This window comes from Lycorma delicatula, chromosome 2 (genome assembly GCF_047948215.1).
Source record: "Lycorma delicatula isolate Av1 chromosome 2, ASM4794821v1, whole genome shotgun sequence".
Taxonomy (NCBI): domain Eukaryota; kingdom Metazoa; phylum Arthropoda; class Insecta; order Hemiptera; family Fulgoridae; genus Lycorma; species Lycorma delicatula.
This window is the reverse complement of record NC_134456.1, coordinates 19039817-19057508: the sequence shown is the minus strand read 5'-3', so window position 1 is coordinate 19057508 and position 17692 is coordinate 19039817. Positions and strand designations below refer to the sequence as shown.

General features: G+C 32.7%; 1 protein-coding gene across 3 annotated transcripts in view; it reads right to left on the bottom strand.

Moving 5' to 3' along the window:
• The window catches only part of Taf5 (TATA-box binding protein associated factor 5), a 38068-nt gene extending 25692 nt beyond the window's left edge, over positions 1 to 12376 (bottom strand). For 2 of the 3 annotated variants that reach the window (XR_012755425.1, XM_075358398.1), the window contains exons 1-5: positions 12131 to 12376; positions 10409 to 10585; positions 2906 to 3108; positions 1431 to 1627; positions 442 to 649 (exon numbers count right to left, since the gene is read on the bottom strand). Coding sequence is in view for 1 of the 3 variants with exons in the window: in XM_075358398.1 (XP_075214513.1) it covers positions 442 to 649; positions 1431 to 1627; positions 2906 to 3108; positions 10409 to 10585; positions 12131 to 12286 (941 nt within the window). In the remaining 2 variants the exon portion in view is untranslated. The remainder of the gene's footprint in view (positions 1 to 441; positions 650 to 1430; positions 1628 to 2905; positions 3109 to 10408; positions 10586 to 12130) is intronic. The other variant, XR_012755426.1, reaches the window with a different exon arrangement.
• Between the last annotated feature and the right edge of the window lie 5316 nt (positions 12377 to 17692).

Here is a 17692-nt window from a genome sequence, read left to right as displayed (position 1 = left end):
CAATTAATTTACAGATTATTTAATTTAATTTCTAAGTGTAGATTACTTTAATTTATATTTTATATTTGTATTTTTATTTACTTATTATTTTTTAATTTTATTTATTTGGTTTTATAGATTTCAATAATCAAATATTTATCACTTATTACAGAATCAATATATCATATTACCTGAGAAATTGAATACAACTGCATTAACCTAATTACTATATGTACATCAAACGAAATGAATTCAAACTGTCTGATATTCAATAATTATTTGAATATAAATAAATAAATAAATATATATATATATATATATATATATATGCAAAAATATATAATTTACTAATTTTTAGTTCAGGTCATCAGTTATAATACATTACAATACAATGAAATAAATAAAATAAAATAAAATTGAAATACAATGAAATAAATAGAAAAATAAAAAACAAAGACTCACAAATCTGGTAAAGGCATACGATCAATAGGTGGTGCATTTGGATCTGATTTTGGCTTTTTGTTAAACAAGGGATCTTTTTTGGCTTTTTTCTTTTTTGGTTTGTCCCCACCACCTTCTCCTCCTTCAGCTGTCTCTTCTTCTTCTTCTACAGAAATATACTGGATATCTGGTTCTTTTAACATCCCATAGTACACTTTTGCTTTATTATCTAAGAGAAGAAAATCTAAGTTATAATTCCACCTTGTAGGCAAAAATAAATAAATTCATTGAATCTAAGTTCATTAAATTAAGCAAACAATCTTTTCTCTGAATTTATTATCCTTGAAACCAATCATGAAATTTAAAGGGATAAGCAAGCTTGTGTCGGTAAAGCACCAAAAATAGTTTCCAAGAGATCTGTATTTAACTTACATAAAAAAAAATCTTTTTACATTTATTCAAATACAAAGACATTGTCTTTATAACTGATGTGTATGTAACTGATTAAGAAGTCTTAAACCATACCCCACTGAAACAGCACAAATTAACAATGATATAAATTCATATGTATATAAACATACACATATCCTATAAAATTTAGTAATTATTAATGAATAATTTCATAATTTAAACTTTAAAGAATAGTTTATTTATCACATGAATTATTTGAAGTTTCTTCATGTAATAAAACGAATACAACAGTACAATAACATAAAATTCATACAATAACTTCTCAAAACTGGCATTCCTACCTAAAGACATGCTTCAGGTGACAGTCTACTTAAGGAACCAAGAATTTGTTTTCAAACAGCCCAACTGTATCATTAAAAGTTATGCACAGATGTGCACTTATCATGAATCCGACTGATCACGTAATAATTACTAGCAGTTTATTGGAAATAACATTTCATCAAAGTACAAAATCACCTTCAAAACTGAGCTAATGGAAATAAAAAAAAATTTAATAACATATCAAATAAGAAATCTAAATAGAAATTTCCAGTATTTACCTTGTCGAGTTGCCTCACCAACCATTGAACCAGAAGTTGCTTGTATTTGTTGTTTGTTACGTGCAACACCTTCATACATATCAAAATATAAATGCTCCTGAATAATATTTAAAATAACACTTTGTTTTTTATCTTGTAAATGTCTTTTCAATATTGATAGTGTATCTCTTGACATCCTTATAATAAATTCATTTGATCTGAAACAAATTTTTCCTAAAAAGTTATTATAATAATACAGGCATATAATTCATGGAAGTGTATAATTCATGATACCTTTGTATCATGAACAGTGTAAATAAATGGAATAATAATAATTACAGAGAGATATATAATTTTATATCTGACACTTAATGATCTTCTCTTACAATGATTACCTAAATTCCTTCATACATTACTGACATGACTACAGAGATATATTAGTATTACAGAAAAGATAAAACTAAAGTAAGCAGATTGGTTTGGACTTTTTGTTCTTTTCAGATAAATAACCGACTTCAGTAGAGAATGAAAATATACAGTTTTAAGTGTAGAAAAATTAGTAAATTCCAAAATCACGTAAATTTAAAGGAAACAAAAAATGCAAAAGGTCCCAAAAGGTAACTGTTTTTAATTCATTGTTATATAGAAACATAAATTAACTCAAACATGATAAAACTTCCTTAAATAATGAAATAGAAATAATTAAAAACATTATTATTGCTAACGGATACATGTCGGTACTATACACAAATTATATAATAAAATAAATAACAAAATTAATTTTAAAAAATACAAAATTATTACCTGATAAAAAGGATAAAATATACATAAAAAATGAATACACACCTTTAGTCAAGAAATTGAAAAAATATATTTAAAAAAATGGCTAACACCTGCATATGCTACTAATAACAAATTAATTAAATATATTAATAATAATTTTAATAAAAATCATATGATGATTCCAAATTTGATAAACAGGGAGTATACTACAGTCTTGTTTGTGATGATTGTGACTTGATATATGTGGGTATGACCAATTACAAATTTTCCACACATGCTAAAGAGCATATAAATAGCATTAAAAATAATAAACAGAAAACTCTTACTCTGTCAATCATATAATACAATACGGTCATACATACAATCATAATAATTTCATGAAAGTCTTAAATTTCTTACAAATGTTATAATACTTCTAATTTGGAAAAATATCATATAAATTGTAATAATAAAAATTTAATTAATGAACAAACATTTTTTGAAGACGATATTTTACTTAGAAACATACTAAACATAAATATAAAGAAGTAATTATTTAGTCTAATAATTATCTCTTTGATAACATGGTTCTGTTTGATTTCATTAAGATCTAGAGAACATATCAACGTGCTGGTAAGGTGGATGATATTAATTGTAAATTTATTTATTTAACATATCAGCGGTACCACGTTTGAGAAATTGAAAAAAAAAACTTATCAAAATAGATCATTTACTTGAATGTATCAGTAAGCTCATTGCCCTTCATATGATCTTTTTTTGTAACATGAGATAAACGCTTTAGATCGTCTTGATAATAATCTTCCTGATCAGCACCAAATTTCTGCATAAGACGAACTGCTTGTGTTTCATGACCATTATAAACCAACTCTAAATACATGTGGACAAACACAGGATATAAAATCATACCCAGTTCATGCTGAAACATTCCATAAAAATCATATATAAATAAACAGTAAAACGATAATAATCTTAATTTTATAAAATTAATTAAAAGCTAAAAAAAGATATTAATTACTCACATCTCATGTAGTTACTTGCGATTGGGTTTATAACAGCATAAGATTCAGCAATAATAAAATCAGAATAATAAAGTTATTAACCAAACAATACTTATTACAATATTAATTGAAATGTATCAATTCCCCAAAGAATTCATGCAAAAATATCTTGTGCATGAAAAAAACCAAACAAATATATTAAATAACTGTTAGCTGTTAATAAAAAAAAACAAATACAGTATATTTTCATAATTCTACAAAATTTTTTACTTTTAAAAGTTTGTGCCAAATTAAAAACAAATAAATTATTAAAAACTGTTAAACAAATTAAAATCCACCTTACAAGGAAATTAAATGTGTTTCTCTAGAGCTTTCAGTCCTTCGAACATCATCAGGAGAATAAAGTGATATTATAAAATAAAGTCAAAAAATTAAAATGATTAAGCAGTCATGACTGTTAAAATCAATATCAATAGGAACCATGTTATAAGAATGATATTTTATTTATAAAATTATTAACTTTTTATATCTACAGTAAAGGTATGTTTAAACAATTTATCATCTTTAAAAAATTTTTGCTCATTAATTAGCTTTTTTTTGATTACTGTAAATGTGATAGTTTTCTAAATTAGTTGTATTATAATAATAACAAGAATGTCTAAAAATGACTTTAAAGAAAATGGACTGAAAGATCTTTTTTTCTTTTTTCCCCTCCCCCTTTCTGGGACTTTCTGCTCATAGAGAGCATTGCATCTGAAAGGAGAAAGTATCACCCTGTTAGATGCCGGTATGTGAAGTACCCGTGGCCTCATTGGACAGAGACAACTAACTTCCACATGCCCGAGGGGCCCTCTAAGTGCTCAGCTGTGAGCTTGAATGGCCTGGCACCCTCTGATGTCTCATTCTCTGGCGGGTCTCCTTGTATCTTCTTTTTGACCGCTCTCCATTCTTCAACACCCTTCAGCATTATGCATTGTGTATTTGCTGGGCAGAACATAACTTCCAAACCCAACGTGTCTAACACCTCTTCATGTTCCTCATCAAAATGCAGGCAGCAGAAGTGTACATGAAAGGGAGTCTCCTCCTCGTCACAGTCAGGGCAGCGATCTGTGTGGTCCAGGGCATATTTGTACAGATATTCCCTGTAACCACCATAGCCTGCCAGGAACTGTGTTAAGTTGTATCCCAGCAAGCCATGGGTCCTCCTACACCAACTCCTGATGTCATTAATGAGGCAGTAGTACCTCAGTCCCTCCACCCCTGCCAGACCTCCATTAATTCTTCTCCTACCTGGGATGAAATGCGCTTCCTGTCTCCATGTAGCAAAGGTCTTTGCTCCCAAATCTCCTCCTCTACAATGTAACTAAGTCAATCAATATTGCACCTGCCAAATTTCAGCCACCTCCTTAGAGACAGTTTTATATGCAACTGTGACTTGTAAACAGCATCATCTATGGATCGCCTCTAGCTTAACTAGATATTTTGCATATTTACTTACTCCTGCCCATAGCCGAGGTCAATTGCTGGCCTCAACACTATTCTTCTATTCTCCTAGACAAATTGCAGAGTTGGTTGCTTCCTCGCTGTGGAGATTGCTACCACCTCTGTCTTATCTGAGGAGAGTGTTAGTCCCACCCCAGCCATCCAATCTTTAATTGCCATATATGCATCCCTTATTTTGTCAGTGATCTCTCGCCTTGATGACCAAGGCGAGGTTGTTGGCATATCCCACAATCATTACATCCTGCAGGAGAGCAACTGTGAAGACCTCCATTGTAAGTCAACTTCCAGAGAATTGGTTCAAGGACGACCCCTGGAGCACTCTCCTATGAAGGCTTCGCAGTACCGTTCCTCCATGTACCTGACACTCAAGTCTGTGCCACATTAGGTAGGATCGAATTATTCTTCACAGATATGAAGGCACTCCATGATCCTCTAAGGCCTACAGTATGGTGACATGAGAAATGCAGTTAAATGCATTTCTCACATCTAGAGTAATGAGGGCAGAAATTTCCCATCGACTGCCTCTTACAGCTCTCGCAGCTGCCTCGCACAGTATCAAGTGCAGACCTTCCCCTGAAGAATCCATACTGACTAGCAGAAAGTCCGTCTCCCTCCTTGACTGTCTGAGATATTCTGTTCTGAAGCATTGCACTCTTGTATCTTGGCCAGCACATCTATCACTGCCAGCAGCCGGTAAGAAGAGGGGAGCGCCGGATCCCTTCCCAGTTTTACCACAAGTACCAGCTGCTGGCGCTTTCAAATCTCTGGGAATATGCCTTCCGTAAAGCAACTGTTGTACACCTCAAGAAAAACCTCTGGCTTGGCCTGGACTGCCACCTTGACCACCGAATTCGGCAGCCAGTCCAGACCCGGCGTCTTAGCTGGAGGTAAGCGCGATAATGCCGCCAATAGCTCATTTAAAGTGAGGGGGGCGGGCTCTTCCCCATCACTTCTATCATCAATCCCAAGCTCCTCTCTGGGAAGAAAGGGCTTGTCTATTATACTGCAAACCTCCTGGACATCCTGAATGATAGGGGCTCTGGGCTTTATGACTCTCCTTACCAATAATATGTTGTAAAGCCTGCCCTATGGATTCATTTCTACATCCGCAATTAGCTTCTTCCAGGATCTTTTTAGCATCACGAATGCATCTAACAAGATTGTTCTTGCATTCGCGATATCTGTCCGCCAATATGTCTCTAAGGGCAGGAAGATATGTCCTTGTGATGCGTCTCCTTGCCCTGTGGCAAGCCTCTCTCTTTTTCCACAATCTCAGGGGACCATCCCAACCCTGTAGGGAAAAGACCTTGTGATGTTACTGGTCGCCACATCACCCATTCCATTCCAAGCCCTGAGGGGCTTTACTGGAGGTTGTCTTTAGACCCTCTAATTGATTACATCTCACAGTCATCAGCCAGGCCTCAGTCGGGATGCCACCAATGTAAATGCCTTGGCAGACATTTGCATCAGTAAATACATATCAAACTTCGCCTTCATGTAAGCCTCAAATGGACATATTCACATCCAACCTAACATGATTCCCTCAAACTAACTAACTAAAACCGCAGAAGCTCAAACCCTGTGCCTACTACAGATTTTACAACACCGTTCGTGACTGTGAATGCCTCAGAAAACAAACGAATCAGGAGACCACCTTTACACAGGCAGATGCCCGTTCCTGGAATACCTCCAGAAACGAGATGCCTTCTCTTCTGCAGTGCACCCTTTGCGTACTTCTACAAAATCAAGCCCCTCAACAAAAGTTCCAGGTTTCTGGTGCTCCAGCCAATAAATGTAGGTGGGCCATCTCTGCCAGATCCTTCTTTCATAATTGCCATTATGACCAGCTGGTGGTCACTGCTAGAGAGGCCCTCCCACACCTACCAATCGCCAATACGTGTGGTCAGCTCAGAAGTTGCAAGCGTTATGTTGACAACGGAATGGTTGTGCTCCTCCTAAATGTGAGGGCACCAACCTGTTCAGACAAATGAGGTCCTGCGCTGCAGCTACCTCCAATAATAACCTTCCTCAACTGTAAGTCCTAGTGGAGCCCCAATCTGTAGACCATGCATTGAAATCGCCTGCAAGGAGTGCAGGCCGATGCGCAGAGAGATCCCTCGCGATGGTGCCCAATTTCTCTTCAAACCTCTCAGTTGGGATATTCAGTGACATATAACAAAAGTAGAAGTAATCCCCCTAACTCTCGCCCTGACGAAGCTCTCTCCCAGGCATACGTCCCAGATGGGTGAAAACCCACATGTCCAGATGGCGGCACACCCGTTCCCTGACAAATGCCACCCTGGTCGGGATGGGTGACATACGGCTCAGAGATTATTGCGATATCTGTGCCCATCTCTGAGGCATATCTGGCCAGTAGATCATGAGCCAATACAGCATGATTTATGTTAACTTGAATTATCCACATTGCTTTAATCTAGCTAGTCCATCCCTGGTCTTCAGCAGTAGTCTCCCTTCCAGCTCCTCTATGGCATGCAGTAGGTCCTGTATTTTAAAGATCTAGAGAAACACATTTAATTTGCTGTAAGGTGAATTTTCACTTTTTTTTAAATTTATTAACATATCAATGGTTACCATGTTTGAGAAATTAAAAACAAATACTAATAACTCACAAACCCTTAATTTAGTCCCAACTTCAAAATGACAAAATTTAAAACAGAACTGAACAAGTATTTTTTTTTTTAATTTTACAGTACTGAAATTTTAAGTCGATTGAGCTTAAGGTGGAGATATACTGATTTATTGTTTTATTATTTATGTTCAAAATAGATTACTAAAAACCCATGAAACTTGTAAAAATTTTTCATCTTAATAACTTATGAAGACATAATACCTACCAAAGAACCAAATTTTAAATTCGTAAGATGCTTACACAAAAAGTTGTAATTTTAATATCTTGGTAAGACCTTCCAACCCCTTCACTGATTATTCAAAATGTAATGCCACTAATGCCCTTATATAGAAATTTTTGAGCCAAAGTCGAAATTTTAAAGTTCAGGCAGTCTAGAGATAATTATCAAAATACAGGTCAACATAAATAGTCCTTCCATAATTTTCATTTGGTTTTTTTTGTTTTTCGGTAAGAGAGGGGTTACGAACATTGAGATTTGTAAAACCATCCACACCCAAAATTTTCATCAGCACACTTTCTCTTCTAGTTGTAGCTGTTGCAGCAGCTATGTATCTATTCTCATAAAAGAAACAACAAAGTTTATTCATGAAAGAATAAACAAATAAAAACAGCTTTTATTTAGATAAAAAAAAATAATTTAAAAAATTGTTAATCATCTGTTTTGGTTAGGTTCAATATTCTATATGATAATGTAGCTTTTTAATGTGGCTTAGCAATTTAACAATCATGTAAACTTGCATTCTATAACAATACTGAGAATGAAGGATGCGAGGAATAATTATCACCTCCCAATAAATTGAATTTCTCCGTGACAAGTTTTTAGTCCAGATATTAAGATTCATTATATCAATGTTTGACTGTATGTCTCTATGTACGGTATATGTTGATGGTTAAAATGCAAAAACTTGTAACTACAAAAACACAATGTTACACGACAAAAAATGTTTTAAAAATTCTATTTTTTTTTTTTTAATTTATATTTTAGTATGTTAAGGACTAAGAGTTAACAATGTTTACAAAATTACCCATGAACTGTTAAACAAGGTGTCACAGTTATGTCTTTTGACAGTCATAGAAGAAAACTCATTCTTAAAAGCACTCACAAGTAATTGCAGTAAATAAAACTAAGTAAAACTACAAGAAGAAATTTATGGCAGTTTGAAATAAAACAATGTTTTAGAAAACTATTATTAAATATGTCAAAAAGACTTTTTTTGACATTTAATTGACAGGTAATTAAAATATTAAAACTGAACAAAAATAATTTGTAGGTAAATTTATAAAAACTGGTAGTAGAGTCTAATAAAAAAACTGATCTAAATTTAAGTAAAACTGGAAACATAAAAACGGCATATTAAATATTTTATGCATTTTACAGCAGAAGTGAATGTTACAGACCTAAATCAGTCAATTAGATAGCCTACATTTTTTTTTTTTAATTACCACCATATCAACTTATGGACCAAAATTCTAAACAACTATTTACATAATTCTGAAAAAACCTAAGGTTGGAATTAATAATGAAACAAGAATATTCTTAAGCAATACAGTTGCTTATACAGCTGCAATAAAGCCGCATTAAAATACTGCAAAGAAAGGGAATAAACCAACAAACTTCATTATTCATTATATTAAAAGAATGAAATATTTTGAACTATTTTAATAAAATTTAAACTAAAACAGTTACCCATTTAGAATGCAATAAAGTAAACACACTTGATACACACAACTGGACAGCACACACTTTGTTCTATAATGTTGATCAAGGTAATGTAATTATAACCAGTAAAGTGTATGTATTAATTACCCTTCACAAAAATATTTAAAAAAATGTTTATTACTTGAACAGTTTGTTTGATAATGTTCAGCCTTTGTACTCTCTGGTATTAAATTATGAATCAGTCAAATTTATAAGTGGATGGGTTAGAAACAGAGAAGCTTATTTACAAAAATGATACTTCATTTACAAAAGAATTTCAAATACCAATTAAGATAAGTTTTAAACACATCAATCACCCAACACAAATTGAAATAATTGGAAGAGTATGCTTTGAAGTAAATAGACATTCTATAAATATTTTAGGGCCCTTTGAGAAAAAGAAAGAAATTATAAAAACTATTAATGTATAATCAATAAAAATATTTAGAAAATATTTTACAGCTGTTAATGAATTAATAAGTAGTTATTGAAATAAACAAATAAAATAGTATGACTTTGACAGAACAAACACTTTCATTGTCAGACATGGAAACTGTGATAAGGAATTATGATTTAAAGGAATGAAAGTAAACTTAACTAACTGCAGTTAGGTAAATTAACTTGATTGGAATGTAAAGATCTATATAATACAAACATGCAGGTAACAAATATAAGATGAAATGGGAAAATTTAAAGGATACAGGGCTTCACTATATACTAAACTGCAGAAATAAATGCCAGCAACAAAAAAATTACAAGAGGTAACACCTATCATCTTACAATGAAAACAATGATATACAATATGTTATCGCTTTTAGTCAGTTTAGGCAACGTAACCCGGCAAACAAGGCTGCACTTCATTCCACTGATTAAAAAATGAAAAATAGTGCACTTAACTGGTTTCACTGGATGGATAGAGTAAATCTTTTTTTTAACAGCTTGGCACCAATATATCAATTTGAAAAGATGAGATATAAGATGTCATCTTAACCAAGGATGTTTTACTTTTCTTTAACAAATCTCCCATTTAAATTATCTGTAATAAAATTAATATGGGGTCCAAATAATTATATAAATAAACAATTTTCTTAACAGAATGAAAAAAATAATCACCAAAATCTACTTATTTGTGAACAATAATGCTTGAATGTGCATAAAAGAAATTATAAAGAAAATTTCAATTAAGAATGTCCTCTTTTTATGAAGTTAGTTAAAAAATTTGATCAAGAATTTGTTGAGAAAAAGAGTAAATCATATGATTACTAACGGAAAACTTTCTGTAAATAGAAACAAAGATAAGAACCATTTATCTCAACTAGACAGACAGTAATAAAAATTTTTTAAACTGTATTTACAAAAAACTTACTTTATAAATATCTAGAGCTCCCTCTACAAATCTTTTAAGATCAGCATATGCTTCCTCATAAACATCAGGATCTCCTTCACTTTTATAAGCAGAAAGAACATTACTAACTTCAGATTCTGGTTCCTGAATTCCTAAATCAGGTAAATTAACTTCTTTACGCAAGCTTTCTTCTGTAGTCTATGAAAATTAAACATTTTTATAAGAAAAAAATGTGTACATTATTTCTGAATAAGATTATTAAATCACAACCAATTATAAAATTAAAATTTGCAAAATAAAAACAAACATTAGGTAAAGTTATAATTATTTGAATGATTTACATTTATAAATGGCAATTTTTATTGTAATAACATGATTAATATTTCTTTATTTAATAAAGACAGCAAGAAATACACACAACATAAAAATTTCATCAGATTTAATTTTCTTCAACAACAAATGAGTTGCTATCAATAATTTTTGATACTGAGGGATCAAGACTTTTTTTAATAGAGGAAGTAACAAAATTTCTTGAATATTGTTAGCAAGGAGGATCCTTCCTTTCCTATTTATAAATAGGGAATGCTATAGTTTTTTTTAATTTATTCAACCCCCTAAATTAATAAAAATTTGAATATTGTAATATTAGAATTGTTCCTTCACAAAATTTATTCTACCTTTCATTAAGATTTAGTAACAGTCCAAAAAGTTCACCCACTTTATCCCTATGGATATCTAGACCATAAACAAATAAAAACTGTAATATTGTGAATATTTGTTTATCCTCAACAAATTAAGTATTGAGGATATAACTTAAATATGCACATCAACAGGTATTTGCTACTAAAAAAAAAAAACAATTTTATATGATTATCTGATAAGAATACTGTGAATGAATGCAGTATGGTTTGACTTATTTTAAATACATGTAGGTTACATATCATTATAAGAAAAGATCAGAAACTCCAATCTGTTCTTTTTTGAATAAAGATTAAAGAGCTCAGAAAGACTGGATGGCGGGAAACACAAAACATTGTTCTAATTTGACTTTAAGTAAATAAGTTGTATCAGCTAAACTTAAACATTTCAACCACCATGTGAACTGGTACTGAATTTCACTGTAGCAGATTTGTATAAATTAGATAAACATCTCCTTCATTTATTTAAAGTCCCTTCTTCATTACCGATCTAAATACAATGTAACTGCTAACTCCAGTTTTGCATAAGGAATTGCATACTTAGCTTCAAAAGTGGATTGTTATAATTATCAATACTCGAACATGAATTCACTTTTCAATATGCTGTGTTCAATTAACACATATTCTTATTAAAACACAAACTTATACACATAAACAATTTTAGTTTCTATAAAAACAAATGGGTTGGTTGTATAAACTTGAAGGTTTTAACTGAAGCTGGTGGTGTTTGAGTATACAAAATTGTTACAAACTGGGTAATAGACCAGAAAGAGTAAAATGTAATTTAAAAAGGTACGAATATTGATCACAATTTTTAAGATTTTGTGTTTTGTTTAATCAAGAAATTAACAAATTGGTGGCAGTTATTCAAACTATATATATATATATATATATATATATATATATATATATATATATATGTATTCGTCTTAAAAATAACCATTTAAAAACGTAATTTCTAACAATTTACAATTTCTACCTTCCTAAGAGGGTGGAAAGAAACGTAAGAGAACAGACTAATTCTGTAGTTTTTAAACATGCCTACCTTAAGGTTGTATTTTCGTAAAAGCTGAAGAACAGCTAAAACAGTGCTTTTATCTGGAGGTTGACTGTTTTCAACTTTAACTTTTTCTTCATTACTTTCTTCCGTAGAAACCGTAACATTTTCATTAGAATTATTTACAGTATTTTCCACTTCCATAATAATGAAATCATTCACAAATTGACACTATAAATATAACCTGTAACACAACGCCGCTAACCAGAAAACACAACAAGCGGAGCATGAAAATCAGCTGATATTATCAGAGCAGTGTTTACAACTTACGGAAAAATAAGATTACGCTACGTTTTCTAATTTTTCAAATAAGTATTTCGAATACACGATAACGTATTCTACTCGACGTTTTTAAATATGAAAAGACTTGATCCAGAATAATTTACACACTATGTCAGTTAAAATAAACGAAAAAAAGAAAAACTACCTTTCCACTATGCAAATAGTGTCACGAAGTTCTTTCGGGAGTTTCACGACCTATTCTACCCAAGAAAATATTTCAGCTACTCCGGTGAAATGAGGTTGTACTGAAATTTTAGGACGTTAATTAAGGGGCACGATTTGTGATTTCTTATTAACCTGAAAAATCAAATAAAATAGGTCCCAGAACCGTACCTGGAATAGTTTTGAAAAATATGGAGTGAAAATCAATAATTGGGGTAAAAAGCCTCTGATTTTTTTTATATCTTACATATAATTACTTTGTTAAATATGTATTAAACACTTAAAACTTATAAGCAATACGTCTACAGAATTTTTAATTCTGAACAAAAATGGTGTAAGATAAGTTGAATAAAACAACGAAAAAGTTGAAAAAATCTATTTTATTTAAAAACAATACCTTACCACCTTTTTTCAGAAAATAATTTATTTAATGCAAATAAAAACCAGATTCTTTCTTGGTGATGTAAAAAAATTGTAAAAACAGAATTTATTGTTAAAAATGAAAAAAAACCACTGATAATTACAGAATAGTGTAAAACAAAAAAGGAATAAATAAAAATTACTTCAATAATAATTTTTTATTGACAGAAATACAATAAATTATTTGAAAAATTATTATTTCAACGTTGGCAATGAATTAACCACAGCTGATCAACAATGCGCAATAATGTATTAATCGTGTAAAGTACGTTAAGTACAGAGTGATTTAGTCCTGTTACCCAATTTTAAATATAATTTAAGAAAGGGAGATTTAGATGGAATAAAAATATGTATTTGTTACTTACAAAAGAGATTTAATAAAACGCTATTACTTACATAATTGTTAAAGAATATGCTCAAAATGCCCCTCTCTCTTTTCCTGATTAGCCTCCGGTAACTACCGTTTCGATAATTCTTCAGAGGATGAATGAGGATGATATGTATCAGTGTAAATGAAGTGTAGTCTTGTACATTCTCAGTTCGACCATTCCTAAGATTGTGGTTAATTTGAAACCCAACCACCAAAGAACACCGGTATCCACGATCTAGTATTCAAATCCATGTAAAAATAACTGGCTTTACTAGGACTTGAACGCTGTAACTCTCGCTGTGAATTTCCAAATCAGCTGATTTGGGAAGACGCGTTAACCACTAGACCAACCCGATGGGTGCTAAAAATGCCCACCCTTGCGGTTATACACGCACGGACCCTTTTCAGCATATTAGCAGAAACCTTTTTTAAGAGTTGCATTGGAAATATTCATGATGAAGTCTGTAATATTGACTTTAAGTTCAATATTACGAGGATAATAGTGTGAGGATTGTTTTTGAAGGCCTCAGAATTAATATAGCCCCACAAAAAGTAGTCAGGAGATGTGAGGTCTGGGGAACTTGGAGGCCATAAGCCCTTGCTTATTATTCGATCATCAAAGAACTCTTGCAGAAAATCCATGGTTTCTCGTGACGTGTGGCATGTAGCGCCATCTTGCTGAAACCAGCAATACCGTTCTTGAGGTTCCAGGAGGGACACAAATTGGCGCACAATATTCCTGTATACTTCACCATTTACTGTCTGTTCGAAGAATATGGGTCCGACTATACGATGACGAGATATCGCACACCATACACCAATTTTTTCAGGATGTAAAGATTTGTCTTGTAAAGCGTTAGGAATTTCAACTACCCAAATTCGACAGTTTTGACTGTTCACATAACCATCGAGTCCAAGCTTCATCACTAAAGAACGCTGTGTTTAAAAATTCGATTCAGTTATCATTTACGAGAGACCTAAACCAACGGCAATATTGCAATCGCTTGTTTAAATCTGGAGGCTGAAGCTCTTGGACTAATCGTACCCGATACGGATACAATTTCAATTTTTTAGCAGCTTTCTGAACACTCGAATATGAGAAACCAACTTGCGTGGAAGGTTTTCGTAAACTTTTCCGTGGAGAATTGAGCAATCTTGTTTTCACATTCTTTGAAACGTCATCTGTCAAGCGAGTTGGTTGACCACAACGTTTTCTGTCGCAAATACTACCTGTCATTTGAAATCGGTTTGCTAGCCTAGAAATTGACATTTTTTCTGGCGGAGGAACACCAACAAATTTAATTTGAAATGATTCTTTTACACTCGCGTACGATTTTGTGGCAAAATATTGTTCAAGAATGAAAACTCGTTGTTCTATGGTAAAAGACATTCCTTTCGTAACACGACCGGAAACGGCACAAAAGTTTACACAACTCAAGGAGAATCAACTCATACTGCCGTAACTGTACCGGTTGCGTAGCTCTACCAACTTCGTGTCACAAAACAAAATTTCCCTTTCTTAGAAAGAAATTACAAACCATTAACAATTGGGTAACAGGACTTAAAAAGTCCTGTATATTGGGTGCTGTGAATTATACTGTCGTTGGCGAAATAGTTTGAACGTGATCGGTTTGCGATTGAAGTAATACCTATACTTATTTACAAAGAGGAATACGCTTATATGGTATTCCTTTTGGGTGTGTGTGATGGTACTGGTGCAGTAGAATATGAAATACGGTTTTCGAATCACAGGATCCAAATCCCAAAACAATTAGCATGATTTTTCGCAATCTTCGAGAAACAGACTTAGTACATAGTACAGTAAAATCTGAGTTAACAGAACGTGGATTTAACGGAATCTTGTTACAACGGAAAATTTCCCTGGTCCCGTGAATTTTACGAAAGGCATGATAAATTTATCTGAAATAACGGAAACCTGGCTGACGCGGAAACGTAAAAAACTCACGTGTTGGCAACACGTTTGAAACATGTTGAAAACGTTTTTGAGAATCGTGTAAGTACTGTAATTTATGCAAAAATATACGTATACCCATTTAATGCTGCACATAAAGTATAGTACTAAATTTTCCCACGATATAAATTAGAATACGTATATTGTACAGCATACTTTACTTTTTCTTTTTCTCTTTAGCCTCTGGAACCACCGTAAGGTATTACTTCAAAGGATGAGTGAAGATGATGTGTATGCATGTAAATGAAGTGTACTCTTCTACAGTCTCAGGTCGAACGTTTCTCAGATATGTGATTAATTGAGACCCAACCACCAAAGAACACCGGTATCCACAATCTAGTATTCAAATCCGTAAAAAAGTAACTGCCTTTACTAGGATTTGAATGTTACATACTGTAAGTACAGTAAGTGCTACACTGTAAGTATAGTTTGTACTATACATACTGTACTATGCTGTTACAAATTACCCTGCATAAAAAAAATATAAAGTTATGTCATAGTTGTAATTGATAAATTCGCATTTAAAACTACATAAATGTTTACGTTTTCAGTAACTCGTCGCCAATCATAATAGGCGACGACAGACAGTGTTAAAACCTTGTACAGGGGACGGCACACAGCCATCGTTGTTTTGTCCACTTTCTTTTTCCTGTTTAGTCTCCGGTAATTACCGTTAAGATAATACTTCAGAGGATGAATCAGGATGATATGTATGAGTGTAAATGAAGTGTAGTCTTGTACAGCCTCAGGTTCGAGCATTCCTGAGATGTGTGGTTAATTGAAACCCAACAACCAAAGAACACCGGTATCCACGATATACTATTCAAATCCCTATAAAAATAACTGAATTTACTGGGACTTGAACGCTGGAACTCTAGACTTCCAAATCAGCTGATTTGGGAAGACGCGTTCACCACTAAACCAACCCGGTAGGTTTGTTTTGGCCGGTTAAAGTAAACTATCCTTTATGCCTACTGCCCTGTGAATCATAACTTAACAAACTCTCATCATTGGTTATGTCGAGTCACGATTTTTATTTAAATTAACTAGCAGACCCGGCAATGCTTCGCTATTGCTATATTTTAGTATAAACGTATATAGATTAAATGAACTCGATTGAAAGTTTGATAAAACATTAAAAAACTGAACATTACGGAATTCAAAAAATTTAACGTTTCACTTTTCCCTATTTCCTTTTTCCCTTTCTCACTTTTTCCTGCGCATAAATCGGTAGATTTTTAGTCTACAGCGGACACATACGAAAATTGCCTTTTGTATATATATATATAGAAGAAGAAAGAAAGTCTGTATATTTCTTTCATAAATATTTCGACACCGGCGCCACCTCGCGAGTCCGTTTTTCGCAAAAATATTTCTTTTCAGTAACTAATATATATTCTGAATATGAGCCAAATCGGACCATAAATACAATTTTTCAAAATATCTCGACCCCAGTGCTACCTAGCGAGTCCAAACTAATTCAGAAAGAAACCTTCGCGGGCGTGCGCCCAACAACTCAACAGTTTCATCGCAATCGGATGAACGGTTTAGGAAGGCATAAGAAACATACAGACAGACAAACATTCATTTTTATATATATAGATTATGTAATGCCACTAACTTATCCATGTGTCGTTTTTATTCATTACAACAGTCTTCTTTATTGTGCGTGTGTGTATGCATTTTTGTTTTCCGCGTTCATTTTTTTATCAATATAATGATAAATGTCTTGCCACAAGAAATTAAAAAGTGCATTATATGTGGACTATCTAGCCATATGGGCTTCCTTGCCAAAAGCAAGATGAATAAATAATCTCAAAGCTAAATGAAGCAATGTCAAGCATTACACAAGTGGGCTGCTGAAAATCTTGACCATGACTGTAGAAAAAAACATTTTATCATATCCTCTCATTAGCTCACTCTGTGCCAAAAATCACTCTGAAATATGGAAGTGTAATCTCAAATGTTTGGATATGTACCTAAATAGGATAAACAAACTATTCCCAAACACTTAGCTGGTGGGGTAGCTCACTATCAACTCTAAATGACACCTTTAGGGAAACTAATGATCCTGTATGGTAGCAAAAACCTTATGACTGCTGACACATCTGGCCTACAGCTAGTGCAGAATCAAATCATGCGGCTCAATACAGGAATTGTTAAACTAAATCCTATTCCAGCTCTTTTGGTCACTACTACAAATAATGCTCCTATATGTTTCTGAGATGCAGCGACTGGCTGTATTACAACATGAAAAACTTATCTGATTACCTTTGATCAGTTTCTGGCAAAGTTATAGAGCAGAAAATTGTCACTTGAAAACACAAAAAGGTTTCTTCCAGTA